We start from the raw sequence: 21,124 nt of genomic DNA, 5'->3' as shown, positions 1-21,124 counted from the left end.
AAATCTCAGAAACTACAAGTCTCAAATTTTGCATGGGGGTTCCTTTTAGAACCTAGGTGCTCACTGGTCACTAAGACGGGATTTTGCAAAATTCAACCCGTAAGGAGGTAAAACAGGATCCACGCGAACGAAGCCGCGGGCGGATCGCTAGTCTATACTAATATTATAAAGAGGTAAAGTTTGTGTGTTTGTATATTTGTTAAATTGTAAGGGGTAATCTCGGGATCTACTGAACCGATTTTAAAAATTATTTTACCAATAGAAAGCCAAATTATTGCTGAGTGTCATAGGTTATAAAAAATCGAAAAATTCCACGCTGACGAAGCCGCGGGCGGGTCGCTAGTTTATTATAAACCCCTCACCGATACTGTCGGTCTTGTAGTCGTGCTTGTAGATGGGCATGGAGGCGAGCTTCCTCTGCTCGGCCACCTCGCGCAGGCCGCGCTCCACGTAGTTGCGGAAGTAGAACGACGAGCCCTGCATGAACGTCCAGATGTCCACTTCGGGGTGACGCTCCTGTGGGACAAGTTTCATGTACATTTTTGTAGCAAAGATGCCGTAGTGAATAATTTAATACCCAATTCTGTTCAAAATCATCCCATTATCACTCCCCAATAATTCTAAAGTACAACTTTTTTTAAAAGGCTCTTTATTCTGGTCATATGAATATAATTAATTTTAAATTAGCTGTAAATTAAGATTGTTGGTTGCATTTAATTGAAAATTGAGTTGAAAAAATATTGTAGTCACTGGCTAGTAATGCCATACAGAATCTACGGGAGTCTCGTTTTGACATTTTTGAAAAGTACGTCAATTGATTGGTGGTGGCAAATACCCTATTGCAGATGGCATGAAGGCGCTGGATGCCGGCCGCTACCAACCGGGCGATGTGGAAATAATTGGGGGAGACTTATATTTTTAGCTGTTGACGTCTGTTTGTGGCTGAAATGATCATGAATTGCAGATGGTTTAATCAAACACTTTATTTTACTTGCGACACTTATCTTTGTTTAATACTTTTTGAGTCATCTGTAAAGCGTGGACTTTAAGCGGAGCGACGCGATTGATATTTCGAACTCCTCCAAAATTCTTGGTGAAACTCGTTGCGTGTAATCCCGACAGAGTAAAACAAGACCACCAGATGTCTCAATTGACTAAGGGAGAAACACACGAACAACATGCCTCCTCAACTCGTTTGGGCATGGCGGGGAGTGTAGACCAAATCCTCTGCCTCTGGTAAATTAGGCCACGTTCAGATTATGAGCGCTCAACGCGCGTTTCTACATGTGTTGTTGTAAACGCGCGCTATCAAAATGCGCGTTGTGCGCTCGTCATCTGAAGGTGACCTTAGAGGGTCGCGCTCCTGCAGTGGATACTAAATGATCTGATGTTGATCAACAGTGGCTATTGACCACCTACCCGCAAATCATAGAGCTGCGCCAGCGCGTGTTTGTTATGCTCCTTGCTGCCGATCCTCTTCAGGATCAGCGCCAGCTCGTCATGCACCACCACCACCATTGGCGTACCTAGGGTCATTTTTAAAGGAGAGCCTGGCCCGTGACATGCTGATGATAAATGCTGAGCGGTGCCTATTGGCACAATTTTTCTTACCTTTACCTTTTTTGTTATATTATAGTTTTTTTTTTTTGTTTTGTGTTTTTTTTATTGTGTCAATAAACTATTTCTATTTATCTACCTACCCTCAGATCGTAGAGCTGCGCCAGCGCGTGTTTGTTATGCTCCTTGCTGCCGATCCTCTTCAGGATCAGCGCCAGCTCGTCGTGGACTCCACGCGGCAGGCGGGGAGCGGCGTCAGACGACCGCGGTCAGCGAGCGATCACCACCATAGGCGTATCTAGGGTCATTTTTAAGGAGGAGCCTGGCCCGTGACAGGCTCCTCACTATATACGCGCTTGACCACCCACCCACCAACTACCATAAATGCTGAGCGGTGCCTATTGGCACATTTTTCTTACCTTTACCGTGTTTTTTTGTTTTGTTTTGTGTTTTTAACCGACTTCAAAAAAGGAGGAAGTTATATGTTCGGCTGTATGTTTTTTTTTCTATGTATTTTCTTTATATTGTGTCAATAAACCATTTCTATCCATCTATCTAAAGCCCGGTCCGTGAGCACGTAGAATTTTGTCCAATGACCCCTAGCTACCCATCCTTATTGCTCGCGCGTAATTATATTACTGTCGCGACTGTGCGACTGGCACAGGCAGTGAGTGTGCGAGCGCGATAGCAACATAATTACGCGCGAGCGATAAGGATGGGTAGCTAGCGGTCATTGGACAAAATTCTACGTGCTTACGGACCAGACTATACCTACCCTCAGATCGTAGAGCTGCGCCAGCGCGTGTTTGTTATGCTCCTTGCTGCCGATCCTCTTCAGGATCAGCGCCAGCTCGTCATGGACCCCGCGCGGCAGGCGGGGAGCGGCGTCGCGGAGCAAGCGACCACTATTGGCGTATCTAGGGTCATTTTAAGGGGAGCCTGGCCCGTGACACCCCCCGCTATATAAGCGCATGGCACCTACCCTCAGGTCGTAGAGCTGCGCCAGCGCGTGTTTGTTATGCTCCTTGCTGCCGATCCTCTTCAGGATCAGCGCCAGCTCGTCGTGGACCCCGCGCGGCAGGCGGGGAGCGGCGTCAGACCGCGGGCAGCGAGCGACCACCACCATAGGCGTATCTAGGGTCATTTTTAAGGAGGAGCCTGGCCTGTGACCGGGCCCCCCCTATATACGCGCATGACCCACCACCTACCATAAATGCTGAGCGGTGCCTATTGGCACATTTTTCTTACCTTTACCGTGTTTTTTTGTTTTGTTTTGTGTTTTTAACCGACTTCAAAAAAGGAGGAAGTTATATGTTCGGCTGTATGTTTTTTTTTTCTATGTATTTTCTTTTTATTGTGTCAATAAACCATTTCTATCCATCTATCTAAAGCCCGGTCCGTGAGCACGTAGAATTTTGTCCAATGACCCCTAGCTACCCATCCTTATTGCTCGCACGTAATTATATTGCTGTCGCGACTGTGCGACTGGCACCCGCAGTGAGTGTGCGAGCGCGATAGCAACATAATTACGCGCGAGCGATAAGGATGGGTAGCTAGGGGTCATTGGACAAAATTCTACGTGCTTACGGACCAGACTATACCTACCCTCAGATCGTAGAGCTGCGCCAGCGCGTGTTTGTTATGCTCCTTGCTGCCGATCCTTTTCAAGATCAGTGCCAGCTCGTCATGGACCCCGCGCGGCAGGCGGCCAGCCGTGAGAGCGGCGTTGGGGGTCACCGTCGCCAGAACCGAGCCGCCGTTCAGAGCGTCCGATGTGTTCTCTTTCTTCTCGTCTAGCTTCAGTTGCTGTGGACAAAGAGCCGTGATAACTACTGAAAGGCTGTGGGAACTAGCATCGTAAGCAGTATAACTTTTGCGAGAATAAAGCGAGGTTTGGACTAGCAATAAAACTTGCAAGCCAACTTCTGCAAGATGTAGGCTGGTTTTAGAGACACGCTGACGCACGCTGACCGTCAGCGCTGACAGCCGAAATGTATGAAGCGTCGGCGCCGAGCGATCAGCGTCAGTCAAGAACGTTCCCTTCAATTACATACATATTGATCAGCGCGATTCTAAAACCCGCCTTACACATTGGTGACAGCTTGCGGAAGTCAACTTCTGCAAGTTTATTGCTAGTCTAAACATCGCTTAAAAGAGTACAAAAATCAGCAAAGTATGTACAAAAACCTGTTTGATAAGATTGATCTGAATCTGATGCCCAGATTTTTGTACGAGACGAACATCAAATTAATTCTGTTTTAAAATAAATTTCAGTAAAACGCGTCTAGCAGTAGCTGGACTACCATTTGCTTATACAGGGTGGCCAAAACAGTGAGGTCTAAAAGAAAAATTTAGATTCCTTACATCGAGGTGTACCTAAATCACCCCCATGTATGTAATACGATTGTGCATCGTTTAGGAGATAGAGTTAATTTTGTGATATTTTCAAATTTTGTGACCTAGTAGGCTTTAAACATTTTTATCTTTTTTTTGGGTTGACTTTTTTTAGATTTCTTTTTTTCGACAGATTTGTTATTAATTGCAGATGTTTGAAAAAAATTATCACCTTCCTATCTTTGATTCAAGATACAAAAGTTTTGCTAGAAACATTAAAATTATGCTTTTATCAGAACACTATCAAATTTTCAACTTAAAAGTTTAAGTAAAAAAAAGAACTTCTATAGGTCCAAAACCATTTTAAAAACTGCGCCGTTTCCTGAACATTCATAATAATACAAAAAAACATGTACTTAATGGGCCACTATTTCCTGTAATCGGTCCACTAAAGTGGTAAGTCGGAGATTCCGTTACATGTTTTTGACTTTCTTAGAGTGAATTAATATTGGGAATCCTCTAAGTTTACATTACGTAGAACAGATTTAGAGCAGTAACTGGACAGAACATGTTTTTATTCTCAACGAGGAAGCTCTTGTCCTTCATCACACCTGGCGGAAACTGATGATTAGGCTGAAGGTGGAAGGGAACTTCAACTACTAAGGAACTATGGCTTCGTACCTCCAAATGCCGGAATACAGTAATGCTATTAACATTATTTTTATGTGACAGACTTAGGAAAATAGAGTTGCTAGCCAGGCAGACTTAGATCAAACCCTACCACCAACCAAACCGAGCAGAAAATTTCACCTCCACTGGGAATCAAACCCGGGACCTCTGAAGCTTACCTCTTACCACTTGAAGACAGAGGCATTTTTTACATTTTACTATTACCCTTGAAATACCTACTACAGTGAGAAGAAGAAGGAGGGATATTTGGTTTATGTTCATTAAAACTTACTTAAAATAACAATGTGTTCCGGAATTTGGAGGTAGGAAGCCATAGTTCCTTAGTAGTTGAAGTTCCCTTCCACCTTTAGCCTAATCATCAGTTTCCGCCAGGTGTGATGATGGGAAAGAGCTTCCTCGTTGAGAATAAAAACATGTTCTGTCCAGTTACTGCTCTAAATCTGTTCTACGTAATGTAAACTTAGAGGATTCCCAATATTAATTTACTCTAAGAAAGTCAAAAACATGTAACGGAATCTCCGACTTACCACTTTAGTGGACCGATTACAGGAAATAGTGGCCCATTATAGACTGAGTTTTCTTAAAGTGTCAGATTTTTGTTTTTTTGAAATGTGTTGATAATTATGGCCTACATAATGCTATACAAGCATTAAAAAAATTATCCGACTTGTAATCTAGAAAAAAAATGCTGGTACCATATGGTACCGCTAGCCTCTTACCGTGTCAGTTGGTTAAAACATAACTTTATCATGGACTTTGTAAAAATAGGGTAAATTATATATTTTATTATTATTATAATATGTATTAATATACAAGCAAATAACAGGAGTGATACTAAATGTAAAAAAGCTGTATATTATGTAAGAAATATTCATTTTTATCTTTGAATATTAAAAAAATTGGAATGGAGCTTGGCATTGCACGCTGCATATAGCCCCACGTTACATTTTCTATACTCTGATATTGTTCAAGAGTTGCAATTATCTTGAGTTCGTTCTATAAATTTCTGCTTCGTCTTGGAACCTTCATCGTCCTCCAAAACTGGCAATGTTTCGTGTAAGTTACATCTAAAATAAATAAAAACCCATGGTTTTGTGAAGTATAGGAAACTATTTTACTTTATCTTCCTATATACCTTATATACCATTGAATATATCACATACTTCCCAATAAATACAGTAAAAACCAAACATAATAAAATAATTAAAAAGACACGGTAAGCGGCTAGCGGTACCGTACGGTACCAGTAATTTTGACATACAATATTTCCCATTATTATTACCTATCGACGTAATTTTACACCATTTCACAATAAAAGCACTTATGGAGAATACAAGATTGTAACAAAATCAGTATTTCACTATCACACAAAAAAAATATGATCACTTACTTTTATGGCGCGTCAATTTTTAAGAGAAAATTTTGATGCGCTCACTTCAATCATCAATTACACACAACTGAAAAGAATAACTGTCAATTTTTATTCCTAGAAGCATAGACCATATCTATTGGCTACGATTTGCATCAATCAGAGCACTGCATCTTTTCACGTGTTAATGTATAGAACCAAATTAAAACACACAAAAAAGTGGTACCATATGGGACCGCTAGTCTATAATGGGTTAAGTACATGTTTTTTTGTATTATTATGAATGTTCAGGAAACGGCGCAGTTTTTAAAATGGTTTTGGACCTATGGAAGTTCTTTTTTTTACTTAAACTTTTAAGTTGAAAATTTGATAGTGTTCTGATAAAAGCATAATTTTAATGTTTCTAGCAAAACTTTTGTATCTTGAATCAAAGATAGGAAGGTGATAATTTTTTTCAAACATCTGCAATTAATAACAAATCTGTCGAAAAAAAGAAATCTAAAAAAAGTCAACCCAAAAAAAAGATAAAAATGTTTAAAGCCTACTAGGTCATAAAATTTTAAAATATCACAAAATTAACTCTATCTCCTAAACTAAGCACAATCGTATTACATACATGGGGGTGATTTAGGTACACCTTGATGTAAGGAATCTAAATTTTTCTTTTAGACCTCACTGTTTTGGCCACCCTGTATGCTGTAAAAAGTATCTGTAAACCGCAAAACTGCTAAATATAGAAGAATAAAGGCTCACCTTCAGAACTTTGAGAAGGTAAGGATAGAGATCGGACTCGTTGACGTCGGGTATCTGCGTAAGGTGGTTCGTTATTGACGCGCCCTTCATCTTGACTAGAGTGTGCACTAGTGTCTTCACCGTTCTGCAACAAAACACATCAATCAACGTTGCCCTGATGGTTACTAGGAATTTTTGTAATATTTTCAGCTATTTTGACAGTGTTAGGAATGATACATTGATAAGATCGTCACTATGTATATGCGAAATACACGTGTTTTTGGTTAATGAGGGTTTTCGCTTATGAAAGATGTGTTAGATGGCGGGACGTGGATGTAGGGTCAGACTGCTGCGTGATTGGTGGATTTTGACATATCTGTCAATGTCATGTCAAAAATAACCAATCATGCAGCATTTGGACCTTCGGTATATAATACGTATTGCCATCTGGCGGATTTTTCATACGCGAAAACCCTCATTGGCCACCTTACAGCGTGTGAGGAGGAGGACTAGACTTAACACTCTATGGGAAATTCTCTCTGGGGAAAAATACAAACTTTCCTCAAGTGACAATGAAAATTTCAGTTGGTTTATTCGTCGAGATATGTCCAATATCATGTACCAATTGTATGGCATCAAAGAATAAATAAAAATATTGTTTTTACTCGGTACTAAAGCCCGGTCTGTGAGCACGTAGAATTTTGTCCAATGACCCCAAGCTACCCGTCCTTATCGCTCGCGCGTAATTATATTGCTGTCGCGACGGGCGCCCGCAGTGAGTGTGCTCGCAGACCAGACTATAGTTCAAAACATTTTTCTTTCTCTCTTTCTTTCAAAGAATCGGCTACGTCTACTTCCAATGATTTTTATTACCTGTACGGAGTATCACTGATGTCAGGGTTCTTCTTCCAATAGCTGTTGGGATATGCGCGGTAGAACAGATGTATCTTATGCAGTACAGCGTCGTAATCCACCGAATTGGCGTCCCAGGTCGAGATCATCTTCAGCGTCTTCCAGAAGCACTTGAGGAGCAGGTCCTGGTAGCGAGGGTAGGCAGGTTCGGACACGCCGATGGAATCGTGGAGGAGGGAGACGATTGCACTGAAAGAGAAAAGAAGAGTTAATTTCGTCACTTTACTGACATTAAAAGGGATATATTTGGCAGGTTCTGATCCTAAAAATAGGCTTTGCACATATGCGCCTGTTGTTATAATGCAGTCACATACTGTGCTATGAGTTATGGATGGCGCATAGGCTTTATAAACATTCAACAAAAATCATCATCATCATCAGCCTTATAGTTCACAGTTAGACATGTCTGCTATTTTAATTTCTTTCGCTTGTCGCATCCAACTTCTGCCAGTGATCTTTCGTAAGTTGGTGTAAGCTAAACAAAACTTAGGCCATGATTACTTGGACGTGATGTCTCGTTCCTGATAACTTGACTCTAATGACCTTGACTATAAGTCTTCCCTATGTCCTGTAACTTATGTCTTTGACTTGATATCCTGTGCCTAATATCCTTGGCATGATGTCCTAGGCTTAATGTCCTGTTCTTGATGACCTGAACCTGTTATCTTAGGCTTGATGTCCTGTGCCTAATGGTCTTGACCTGATGTCCTGTCTCTAATGTTCTTATGATGACCTGGGCCTGATGTCCTGAGCCTGACATCCTAAGCCTGATGTCCTGAGCCTTTCACTCACCACAGCAGGTGCGTGCGCGGCGAGTGCTCGAGCACGCGCACGCACACGTTGTTGAGGATGCGCACGAGCCGCTCCGGTAGTAGTAGTAGTATCCTTGTAGCTCGCCGAGCAGCGAGCATAGCGCCTGCTCGCCGACCTGTGACCCGAGCCCGGCACTCACCACAGCAGGTGCGTGCGCGGCGAGTGCTCGAGCACGCGCACGCACACGTTGTTGAGGATGCGCACGAGCCGCTCCGGTAGTAGTAGTAGTATCCTTGTAGCTCGCCGAGCAGCGAGCATAGCGCCTGCTCGCCGACCTGTAACCCGAGCCCGGCACTCACCACAGCAGGTGCGTGCGCGGCGAGTGCTCGAGCACGCGCACGCACACGTTGTTGAGGATGCGCACGAGCCGCTCCGGTAGTAGTAGTAGTATCCTTGTAGCTCGCCGAGCAGCGAGCATAGCGCCTGCTCGCCGACCTGTGACCCGAGCCCGGCACTCACCACAGCAGGTGCGTGCGCGGCGAGTGCTCGAGCACGCGCACGCACACGTTGTTGAGGATGCGCACGAGCCGCTCCGGTAGTAGTAGTAGTATCCTTGTAGCTCGCCGAGCAGCGAGCATAGCGCCTGCTCGCCGACCTGTGACCCGAGCCCGGCACTCACCACAGCAGGTGCGTGCGCGGCGAGTGCTCGAGCACGCGCACGCACACGTTGTTGAGGATGCGCACGAGCCGCTCCGGTAGTAGTAGTAGTATCCTTGTAGCTCGCCGAGCAGCGAGCATAGCGCCTGCTCGCCGACCTGTGACCCGAGCCCGGCACTCACCACAGCAGGTGCGTGCGCGGCGAGTGCTCGAGCACGCGCACGCACACGTTGTTGAGGATGCGCACGAGCCGCTCCGGTAGTAGTAGTAGTATCCTTGTAGCTCGCCGAGCAGCGAGCATAGCGCCTGCTCGCCGACCTGTGACCCGAGCCCGGCACTCACCACAGCAGGTGCGTGCGCGGCGAGTGCTCGAGCACGCGCACGCACACGTTGTTGAGGATGCGCACGAGCCGCTCCGGTAGTAGTAGTAGTATCCTTGTAGCTCGCCGAGCAGCGAGCATAGCGCCTGCTCGCCGACCTGTGACCCGAGCCCGGCACTCACCACAGCAGGTGCGTGCGCGGCGAGTGCTCGAGCACGCGCACGCACACGTTGTTGAGGATGCGCACGAGCCGCTCCGGTAGTAGTAGTAGTATCCTTGTAGCTCGCCGAGCAGCGAGCATAGCGCCTGCTCGCCGACCTGTGACCCGAGCCCGGCACTCACCACAGCAGGTGCGTGCGCGGCGAGTGCTCGAGCACGCGCACGCACACGTTGTTGAGGATGCGCACGAGCCGCTCCGGTAGTAGTAGTAGTATCCTTGTAGCTCGCCGAGCAGCGAGCATAGCGCCTGCTCGCCGACCTGTGACCCGAGCCCGGCACTCACCACAGCAGGTGCGTGCGCGGCGAGTGCTCGAGCACGCGCACGCACACGTTGTTGAGGATGCGCACGAGCCGCTCCGGTAGTAGTAGTAGTATCCTTGTAGCTCGCCGAGCAGCGAGCATAGCGCCTGCTCGCCGACCTGTGACCCGAGCCCGGCACTCACCACAGCAGGTGCGTGCGCGGCGAGTGCTCGAGCACGCGCACGCACACGTTGTTGAGGATGCGCACGAGCCGCTCCGCGTCGGGCCCGCCGCCGCCGGCTCCCAGCACGCGGAGTAACTCGCCGAGTAGAGAACATAGCGCCTGCTCGCCGACCTGTGACCCGCAGCCCGCTGTCTCGTAGAACTGTGAGAAGAAAAAAGTCGTCAGCAATTTAGCACGTAAAGACCCTGAACGGCGATAATAATACCAGTTTTCACCATCAATCCTTAATTTTTAAGTGACCCCTATGGTTACACATAACAGGAATTTTGTATAGGGGTCACTTAAAAATATGGACTGATGGTGAAAACGGGCATAAGGGCCTTCCAGTTCCCTAACTGCTAGAGCCACCACCACGACAAACGCGATGCGTATGAAATTGTATGAAAACTAGTAACGCGCCACAGTGAGGCCACTACAGCGCTTCATTTGAAGACCTATCCGCACGTGTTGGCGTGCACTTGTACGTGTATACGGACTATACGGAAAATGCTTAAGCTACATCAACACTCACGTATTCGTAAGTGTCACTTATTTAAATTTGACTCCGACGCTGCGTATAAAAACGTTTTAAGTGTTTACTGATGCTATCAAAATTAATACAATTTTAGTAGCAGCGTTGAATTCCCGTCAATCAATTACTTTTTAATCAAAATTTAGTGATATTTCATCAATTCTTACAGTGTTTATCTACAAACTTACGGTAGTAAGAGCTCCGGCGAGATACTTGTATGCAGGCAGCGCGTCAGCCGGCGGGCCGCAGCGCAGGCGCCGCACTTGCGCCGCTATAGCGCTCACTAGACGCTGCTCGTGGGAAGCCAGCGCCGCGCCGCGACCAGAGACTAAAGCTCCAGAGATGAGCGACAGGGCTCGGATTGCGGCCTGAAGGAAAGAAAAAAATATGAGAACCTGACGTCTAGAAGAATGAGGGTTTTCGCGATTGAAAAGTAAACCAATGCAAGCTTTATAGGTGCACCACGATTTTATATGCCATGGTTATCCTGTGTACTGGATATGACATTTCCAACAGTGCTGCAGTGGACTGCTATAGGCTGATGATATCATGACCGACGACATCATATAGTTAGCAGGGAATCCGCCAGATGGCAATACGTAGACGCGAGGTCCAAATGCTGCGTGATTGGTGGATTTGTACATATCTGTCAATGTCATGTCAAAAATAACCGATCATGCAGCATTTGGACCTCGCGTCTACGTATTGCCATCTGGCGGATTTTTCAATCGCGAAAACCCTCATTCATTCGGAATAAATGAATGAGTACACAACCGGAGAAACCCATTATCATCAGCCTCATCATCATTTCAGCCATAGGACGTCCACTGCTGAACATAGGCCTCCCCCAATGCTTTCCACGTTGATCGATTGGTAGCGGCCTGCGTCCAGCGCTTCCCTGCTACCTTTACGATGTCGTCGGTCATGATATCATCAGCCTATAGCACTGCAGCAATGTTGGAAATGTCATATCCAGCACACAGAATAACCATGACATATGAAATCGTGGTGCACCTACATATAAAGCTTGCATTCGTTTACTTGCAGTTTTCTACATTCAATTTTGCTATTAACAAAAGGGTTGCTATTTGCAAATTACAGGAGTACGAAGTTGTGGTCTTTTTTCTCATACAAACTTCCAATACTGAATAGCCTAGTAAAGATGTGTTAATAGTTAAGTGGCAGTAATTTTACGTGGTGGACAGATAACGGACCATTAATAAAATATAACAGTTTGCTGTATTCATATCAGAAAAGGTCACCCACAGATCACAGAAACTAAAGGGAGATGTGACAAGGGGGCGGGGCCGGTGTCGCAGTAATATGCCCAAAAACAGAAAACATTGCTCGTGACAGCAATGATGACAGCAGCGACGTCATAATGTAAACAGTTTACATTGCTTGCGTAGTACTAAAGATTATTCGAACGTTAAGTTACCCTGATACCGCAGTGGATAATGGGCACATATTTTGATTAGGTACTTTGTGTGTGTAAATTTCTAAACTGAGTTTCGTACTCAGCGCATTAGTTGGCTCTATATATCTGTATGGTTTCACCAAAGTAATATCAAAATGACAAGCAACTTACATTGAGATCAGGACTAGCGATGGAGTGGATGGTGTCGGCCAGTTGTGAGTCGTCGATGGAGGACTGCGAATGCTGAGCCGACGACACCAGCGGGTGCGGCGCCATATGGCGAGGCGGCGACATTGGCACCATGCTGTTGACAATATGACTTGTTATCTACTATATAAAAATAAGTCGGGTTTTCCTCCCTGACGCTATAACTCCAGAACGCACGAACCGATTTCCACGGTTTTGCATTCGTTGGAAAGGTCTCGGGCTCCGTGAGGTTTATAGCAAAGAAAATTCGGGAAAAGGGGGTAAAACGGGATCCACGCGTACGAAGTCGCGGGCGGCCGCTAGTTAATAATAGGAATCTATCAATCTACCACTTCAGTCAAACGAGATTTCTATCACATCTATCTATCACGTTTACATTGTTGTAGTCAGACAATAAAATCCACCATTCTTACCTATGCCTATCCGTAGGCTGCGACTGCTGCATCATTGTCCTCACCCCACGAACAGGGATGGGGTCATATTTGTATCTTATTCGCTTTTTACGACAGTTCTATTCTTCTCACCTTACCTCTGTGACGGAATAGCAAGCTTGAAGTGGCAACGGGAAAAGAATAGCACGCAAATTTCTTTCTTTCTTTCATTAGGGTATGTTCAGTAGTGAACTGTTCTGTGGCTGAAATGAAGATGATCTAACCTCTGAATAACAGTAGGCTGCGAGTACTGTGTACTTATAGTCCTCACTCCACTATCAGGGATGGGGTCGTCGAGGAACTTTGGATCTAGCTGTGATTCATTTTGGTGGCACTACTGTATAAAGCCCGGTCTGTGAGCACGTAGAATTTTGTCCAATGACCCCAAGCTACCCATCCTTATCACTCGCGCGTAATTATATTGCTGTCGCGACTGTGCGACGGGCGCCCGCAGTGAGTGAAAGAAAATTCTACGTGCTCACAGATCAGACTATAGTAAGACTCATCGCCTCACCTCTGCCTGCCAGCGGGCTGCGAGTGCTGCGTCACGGTCCGCACGCCGCTCACGGGGATGGGGTCGTCGAGGAACTTGAGGTCGAGCTCGGGCAGGTCGGGCCGGCGCTGTGCGTTAGTCTAGCTCGCCTCACCTGTGCCTGCCAGCGGGCTGCGAGTGCTGCGTCACGGTCCGCACGCCGCTCACAGGGATGGGGTCGTCGAGGATCTTGAGGTCGAGCTCGGGCAGGTCGGGCCGGCGCTGTGCGTTAGTCTAGCTCGCCTCACCTGTGCCTGCCAGCGGGCTGCGAGTGCTGCGTCACGGTCCGCACGCCGCTCACGGGGATGGGGTCGTCGAGGAACTTGAGGTCGAGCTCGGGCAGGTCGGGCCGGCGCTGTGCGTTAGTCTAGCTCGCCTCACCTGTGCCTGCCAGCGGGCTGCGAGTGCTGCGTCACGGTCCGCACGCCGCTCACAGGGATGGGGTCGTCGAGGAACTTGAGGTCGAGCTCGGGCAGGTCGGGCCGGCGCTGTGCGTTAGTCTAGCTCGCCTCACCTGTGCCTGCCAGCGGGCTGCGAGTGCTGCGTCACGGTCCGCACGCCGCTCACAGGGATGGGGTCGTCGAGGATCTTGAGGTCGAGCTCGGGCAGGTCGGGCCGGCGCTGTGCGTTAGTCTAGCTCGCCTCACCTGTGCCTGCCAGCGGGCTGCGAGTGCTGCGTCACGGTCCGCACGCCGCTCACAGGGATGGGGTCGTCGAGGAACTTGAGGTCGAGCTCGGGCAGGTCGGGCCGGCGCTGTGCGTTAGTCTAGCTCGCCTCACCTGTGCCTGCCAGCGGGCTGCGAGTGCTGCGTCACGGTCCGCACGCCGCTCACAGGGATGGGGTCGTCGAGGAACTTGAGGTCGAGCTCGGGCAGGTCGGGCCGGCGCTGTGCGTTAGTCTAGCTCGCCTCACCTGTGCCTGCCAGCGGGCTGCGAGTGCTGCGTCACGGTCCGCACGCCGCTCACGGGGATGGGGTCGTCGAGGAACTTGAGGTCGAGCTCGGGCAGGTCGGGCCGGCGCTGTGCGTTAGTCTAGCTCGCCTCACCTGTGCCTGCCAGCGGGCTGCGAGTGCTGCGTCACGGTCCGCACGCCGCTCACGGGGATGGGGTCGTCGAGGAACTTGAGGTCGAGCTCGGGCAGGTCGGGCCGGCGCTGTGCGTTAGTCTAGCTCGCCTCACCTGTGCCTGCCAGCGGGCTGCGAGTGCTGCGTCACGGTCCGCACGCCGCTCACAGGGATGGGGTCGTCGAGGAACTTGAGGTCGAGCTCGGGCAGGTCGGGCCGGCGCTGTGCGTTAGTCTAGCTCGCCTCACCTGTGCCTGCCAGCGGGCTGCGAGTGCTGCGTCACGGTCCGCACGCCGCTCACGGGGATGGGGTCGTCGAGGAACTTGAGGTCGAGCTCGGGCAGGTCGGGCCGGCGCTGTGCGTTAGTCTAGCTCGCCTCACCTGTGCCTGCCAGCGGGCTGCGAGTGCTGCGTCACGGTCCGCACGCCGCTCACGGGGATGGGGTCGTCGAGGAACTTGAGGTCGAGCTCGGGCAGGTCGGGCCGGCGCTGTGCGTTAGTCTAGCTCGCCTCACCTGTGCCTGCCAGCGGGCTGCGAGTGCTGCGTCACGGTCCGCACGCCGCTCACGGGGATGGGGTCGTCGAGGAACTTGAGGTCGAGCTCGGGCAGGTCGGGCCGGCGCTGTGCGTTAGTCTAGCTCGCCTCACCTGTGCCTGCCAGCGGGCTGCGAGTGCTGCGTCACGGTCCGCACGCCGCTCACAGGGATGGGGTCGTCGAGGAACTTGAGGTCGAGCTCGGGCAGGTCGGGCCGGCGCTGTGCGTTAGTCTAGCTCGCCTCACCTGTGCCTGCCAGCGGGCTGCGAGTGCTGCGTCACGGTCCGCACGCCGCTCACGGGGATGGGGTCGTCGAGGAACTTGAGGTCGAGCTCGGGCAGGTCGGGCCGGCGCTGTGCGTTAGTCTAGCTCGCCTCACCTGTGCCTGCCAGCGGGCTGCGAGTGCTGCGTCACGGTCCGCACGCCGCTCACAGGGATGGGGTCGTCGAGGAACTTGAGGTCGAGCTCGGGCAGGTCGGGCCGGCGCTGTGCGTTAGTCTAGCTCGCCTCACCTGTGCCTGCCAGCGGGCTGCGAGTGCTGCGTCACGGTCCGCACGCCGCTCACGGGGATGGGGTCGTCGAGGAACTTGAGGTCGAGCTCGGGCAGGTCGGGCCGGCGCTGTGCGTTAGTCTAGCTCGCCTCACCTGTGCCTGCCAGCGGGCTGCGAGTGCTGCGTCACGGTCCGCACGCCGCTCACGGGGATGGGGTCGTCGAGGAACTTGAGGTCGAGCTCGGGCAGGTCGGGCCTACGCAGCACGGGCACGGCGGCGTCCAGTTGCGCGATCAGTTCTGGATCCAGCCCGAACGGGCCGCTGATTAGTTTGGGCTCTGGTGGCGCCGGCCTGGGTGAAATCGAACGTGTTTATTTAGGAATGCTGTAGGGCGTTACTAAAACATAAAGAATTCTATGCTATGATGATGAGACCTTGATTTAGGTCAAATATTATATTTTATTTAAGTTAGTATACCAATAATTGCACAAACCACAATATGAAAACAACGTTTCAAAAACGTATAACTTCGTTGACATTTGTATTGACAAGTGTCAAGTGACCGCCACCTCGATTTTCATAAAAGGTGTCGTATTTCCTGGCACGCTACTCCACGTAGCGATAAAGATTTACTTTGTATTTCTAAAATTATATTTTTTTTTACAATTAACAGTCTATATTCTCTCTCCCACTAAATCTAATAAAGTTTAATACTAACACATGAACTGGCGGCGGCGGCTGCTCCTCTTCCTCCTCCTCGATGTACTCCGTGGGCGCCGTGTCCACTGAGATCACGCGTCTCGGCGGCTCGTCCTGTTCACACATACAAAGCTTAAAAATATGGCGAACATCTACATTATGACATGTCAATGTCATGGTCTAGTGGTAAGAATACTTTTCCCAAACTCGAGAGTAAGGGCTATATTTCACCGGGACACCATGGCGGCGCAACCAGTCGCCGCTACCAACAAAATGTATGCAGCTTTGCGCAACCAAACGGACACCAGGTGAGTAACTCTCTATAGAGCTGTATACATTTTGTTGGTAGCGGCGACTGGTTGCGCCGCCATGGTGTCCCGGTGAAATATAGCCCTAATTTGCTAGCCCTAGCTAGTTGTAAGTCTGCACTTTCTAACTTTAGTCTGTCGCCATAAAAACAATGCTAACAGTTTGGTAGTGTTTTAACACTTGGAGATAAGATAGCCAGTTCCTCCGTTATTCAGAATTCTGTGAAGCTTGCTTCCACCTTCGCCCTAATCATTACTTTCCAAAATAAAATATAGGCTGAGAGCTTACACGTTGTAGCTGTTAAAAAACTCATAATAACTCATTTATTTTTGCAAATCGGCTTTTAAAAAGCACTTTTACACGTCCTAGTATTAACACTTAATCCTACCACTGAAAATTTACAGCAATTAATATTAGTGGATGTATAAATGATAAATACCTCCATAACTTGCTGTATGGGCTTGCCGGAGGCAGAAAGTGGCACGACCATAGACCTCCGCACTTCTGCGCTGCGACTCTTGCCAGCGCGTTTGATACGCTCTTCCAGCAGCGATAGATCTTTGTCGGATATCTAAAAAGAAAAATCCTTTAAATAAACAGAATACTTCGTTACCTGAAGAGACGGCAGTGATGAATATGTCGACGTGAAATTGTGAACTCTGTCAGTTTATAATATAACGCGTTAGATTGTAAACTAACAGTGGGTTAGGTTAGGTTAGATTGTAATTTAACTACTACGTCAGATTATAATCTGACGGAATTCTCAATTTTACGGTGACAGATACATCATCATTGAGTTAAGTAATTTGTACTTTACTGGCTAACTAATTCTTCAAAGTTTGTGATTATTAGGTATTTTGGGGGTACACTGGTGGTGTTATATTCGATACAAATATGCGAACATAAAACTTCCCCAACACGTCTGGCCATGTGTAAAAGCGTAAGCCAAATCCATTTATCCAAAGGCCACGTACCGGAAAACGCAGCGTGGCAGAAGGTGGACCGACGACCTGATAAAGATAGCAGGAAGGCACTGGAGCAGTGCCTTGCAGGCCGCTGTACCAACCGTGCGATGTGGAAGTCATTGGGGGGAGGCTTATCTTCAGCATTGGAACGTCCTATGACTGAAATGATGATGATGAAATCCATCCCTTGCCTGTGATAAATTAAAAAGGTTTGTACTGCAGTGGAGACCTGTTGACAGTGACTCACCTGGCCGATCATCTTGTACACCTTCTCCCCCTCCAGGAAGTAAGCGCTGGCGACGCAGTTGAGCGCGGCGGAGCGCACCGCGTTGTCTCTGTCCCCAATATGGCGGGCCAGCTCCTTCAGCGCGGCCCCGCCGGTCGGAGACATCACTGTCGACCCGTGTGTCTCTAGCAGACCGATGCACTCCAGACTCACCTGGCCGATCATCTTGTACACCTTCTCCCCCTCCAGGAAGAAGGCGCTGGCGACGCAATATGGCGGGCCAGCTCCTTCAGCGCGGACCCGCCGGTCGGAGACATCAGACGATTATCACACTGCACCGCGCTCCGCCGCGGTACGCGGGACGACAGATTTAATCATTGTATGCAAGTACCTCAGATTGTATAGAAAACACGCGCGGCACAACACACTGACAACGCGTCTGCGCGCGGGATTTTTTATATGTAGCCACGCGGACCGCGGCGGAGTGCGGTGCAGTGTGATAATCGCCTCACTGTCGAGCCGTGTGTCTTTAGCAGACCGATGCACTCCAGACTCACCTGGCCGATCATCTTGTACACCTTCTCCCCCTCCAGGAAGTAAGCGCTGGCGACGCAGTTGAGCGCGGCGGAGCGCACCGCGTTGTCTCTGTCCCCAATATGGCGGGCCAGCTCCTTCAGAGCGGCCCCACCGGTTGGGGACATCACTGTCGACCCGTGTGTCTCTAGCAGACCGATGCACTCCAGACTCACCTGGCCGATCATCTTGTACACCTTCTCCCCCTCCAGGAAGTAAGCGCTGGCGACGCAATTGAGCGCGGCGGAGCGCACCGCATTATCTCTGTCCCCAATATGGCGGGCCAGCTCCTTCAACGCGGCCCCGCCGGTTGGGGACATCACTGTCGAGCCGTATGTCTCTAGCAGGTGCCCGATGCATTCCAAACATTCTAGAAAATAAGGTATATTTGATCATAATAAAGAAGAAGGTTGTTTGGTTCATGAGATTGCAGTTGAGTAAAAAAATTTGATGTTTGAACCAAAATGGCGATCACTCGGTATGTCATGTTCTAGTGTAGAACCCAAACATAAGGCCTCCCACACTAGCATCTTTCAAACGTCGCGTTATCTTGAATTTTTTAGAAAACAGTAAGTTTTGTTGTGTTGTCTATCAGGGTCGATGTGGCAATCCAATTTGCTCTGGCTATGCAGGGTATAAATGGAGAGTGCTTCTTTTTGTCGTGTCTATAACAAACCTATACAGTGTCAACCCAAAACTCTGCACCAAGAGTGGCATTGTCAGTAGCATCACAGAATAATAATAAGTACTACGTACAGAAGTTTTACTTCGCGAAGGTATTTAAAAAAATGTATGCTCAATGTCATTAACAATATGGTGCAATTTAGCCTATCTCAAGAGTCAAGCACCATTTTGTTGACAAACGTCAGTGATCGGCACTGCGCCGAAGCTATAGGGCTGACTTCGGTAAAATGATGTGACGTGAGGTGCCAAACTGCGGAAAATGGCGGAGGAAATACATGATTTAGCATGAATTATCATGAATAATATTAACTACTTATTTACCTCTCAGTGTCTTGAGGCAACTTAAAAAAGTACATTCTGTGTTTTTATTATTATTTAGGCAGTTAAATACTGCACAGTATTTAGTACACCATTTTCTTTATTTTCTTCCATCATACACAAGAATACGCGTGCGTAGGTCAATGTTCGCTCGTATGTGAGGCCTTGTCGAATAGTATCCTGTAGGTGGGCCATCGTGCGTGTTTTGTTTTCGATATAAACTCGCGGAGATGAACAGGCCTGGTAGTATCATTAAATCTTCCTGCGTGCAGTTGTTACCAAAATTGTGTAACTAAACTAAACTTAATTAGTTTAAATATAACATTAATTTATCAACAACACATCCGTAAGTTCCTCACCAGCCCTCTGCCGTGCGTTCTTGGACTTGAGCCCCTCCATGAGGTATCCGAACAGCTTGGTGACGGAGTACACCACGCAGATCTGCTTGAATAGAGCCTTCACGCCGTTGCGGACCGTGTCTTTTGGGTCGCCCACCTGAGGAGAATTTTATTTTAGAGATATCAAGCTTCTACTATCGACATATTTTATCTACTATCTATATAAGTTGTGTTATAAACCAAAACCCGTTTAATGAGGGCTATCGTATTTGACCCCTCTAAAGCCCGGTCCGTGAGCACGTAGAATTTTTTGCTCAATGACCCCTAGCTACCCATCCTTATCGCTCGCGCGTAATTATATTGCTGTCGCGACTGTGCGACTGGCACCCGCAGTGAGTGTGCGAGCGCGATAGCAACATAATTACGCGCGAGCGATAAGGACGGGTAGCTCCCTAGCTGACCCCTATCATTGGATAAAATTCTATGTGCTCACGGACCAGACTATAGTTAACATCACTAGCGAATGACAGGACTTTGCTCCAGAGTAGCGCAAAATGATGTGCACTAAAATGGTAGCCTTCATTGTGTTTAGGGATTCCTCAAGGTATTATAAATGGATTTAGGATTTTTTCTATGAGAATTCATATCTGCTTGAATGTTTATCATCTTTTTAAACATAGCATATTCTAACTGAACCATGTCAGGCTCGTGGTTTTGGTAATTACAAAACAAACTGTTACGAAACTGCATGAACAAAACGAGAAATCTAATTATTGTTTACTTTAATATTTCATATAATAAATAATCCTATAACCCTTCTATCCTTTCTATCTCACCTTGAGCACCAGATACGGTATGAAGCAGTTAGCCTCATACTCCGCCATGGTGTAATCGCTGTCCATCAGATACTGGAAGACCAGCGAGAGATACTCCAGGCCCTTGAGGATGACGGACGGGTTGGTGTCGAAGAAGCGCAGCGTCAGCCACTTCAGCACCAGGTCGAGATTGGCCATGAGGGCTGAGCCGTTCTCGTTGAGATCGTCGGAGAGAGCCTCGATGGCTTTTAGGTGGTATCTGGGGAAGATAATGCGATTAATTAATATATCGGAACCAAGCCTGCCCAAGGGGATTATGGCAAAACCCTCCACTATAGTGGAGGAGGCTCATAGTCCAGCAGTGGACTGTAAAGGGCTGTTGATGATGATGAAGACATCAGAACTATCGTGAAGATGCACGTTTCCACGAGACGTCCCCGCGCTCACGTGCGTAATAGGGTTTTATAGGTCTTGTGGATATGTATACTTTACAAATCAGATTTTATCGCTGTTAGAAGCCAATTTGTAGGTTTTGCCTATAGCTCTTGAATGACAACAATAACAGACGGCATGTTAGTAATATGACGTTCCAAGCTCATGTACGACGTACAAGATTTTGTTGGATTAATTATTGACCAACAGCCAAGCTATTGGCCCTGGCTACACGGGCGTTGTAATAAGTGGGAAAAAAATCCAATATTTTAAACAGGAATAATTTAGTTAACCTGCCTCTCACGAACTTTGTCATACTGCGACCCTTAAGAGAAACACGTGGTAGTACTAACCTGAAGTCGTTGTGGAACATGTTAGCTATGAGCTGCTTGTTGAGTCCCGCCGTCGCCATCTGCTCCTTCAGCAGCTCGAAGAACTCCTCGCGGGGAGTCGTGAAGTTCCATTTCAGTACTGGAAAGAAGGAATTCAGCTTTAACACAACAGTTCTAAAAACCATTAAGGCTTCCCATGTCTATAATATCTTAGAGAA

At 48.0% G+C, this 21,124-nt stretch overlaps 1 protein-coding gene across 1 annotated transcript in view; it reads right to left on the bottom strand.

Moving 5' to 3' along the window:
- The window catches only part of LOC135081337 (protein mini spindles), a 59,106-nt gene that overhangs the window by 8,181 nt on the left and 29,801 nt on the right, over positions 1-21,124 (bottom strand). The window contains exons 21-37 of the mRNA XM_063976055.1: positions 20,928-21,045; positions 20,164-20,401; positions 19,349-19,484; positions 18,164-18,357; positions 16,663-16,794; positions 15,934-16,028; positions 15,369-15,566; positions 12,127-12,259; positions 10,727-10,906; positions 9,987-10,168; positions 9,187-9,642; positions 8,387-8,842; positions 7,556-7,783; positions 6,704-6,827; positions 3,145-3,363; positions 2,540-2,737; positions 363-516 (exon numbers count right to left, since the gene is read on the bottom strand). Coding sequence (XP_063832125.1) covers positions 363-516; positions 2,540-2,737; positions 3,145-3,363; positions 6,704-6,827; positions 7,556-7,783; positions 8,387-8,842; positions 9,187-9,642; positions 9,987-10,168; positions 10,727-10,906; positions 12,127-12,259; positions 15,369-15,566; positions 15,934-16,028; positions 16,663-16,794; positions 18,164-18,357; positions 19,349-19,484; positions 20,164-20,401; positions 20,928-21,045 — 3,441 coding nt within the window. The remainder of the gene's footprint in view (positions 1-362; positions 517-2,539; positions 2,738-3,144; positions 3,364-6,703; positions 6,828-7,555; positions 7,784-8,386; positions 8,843-9,186; positions 9,643-9,986; positions 10,169-10,726; positions 10,907-12,126; positions 12,260-15,368; positions 15,567-15,933; positions 16,029-16,662; positions 16,795-18,163; positions 18,358-19,348; positions 19,485-20,163; positions 20,402-20,927; positions 21,046-21,124) is intronic.

The sequence above is a fragment of the Ostrinia nubilalis genome, chromosome 19, assembly GCF_963855985.1.
Source record: "Ostrinia nubilalis chromosome 19, ilOstNubi1.1, whole genome shotgun sequence".
Classification (NCBI taxonomy): domain Eukaryota; kingdom Metazoa; phylum Arthropoda; class Insecta; order Lepidoptera; family Crambidae; genus Ostrinia; species Ostrinia nubilalis.
Note: the sequence above shows the minus strand (reverse complement) of the source record. Positions and strands in the feature narration are given on the sequence as shown.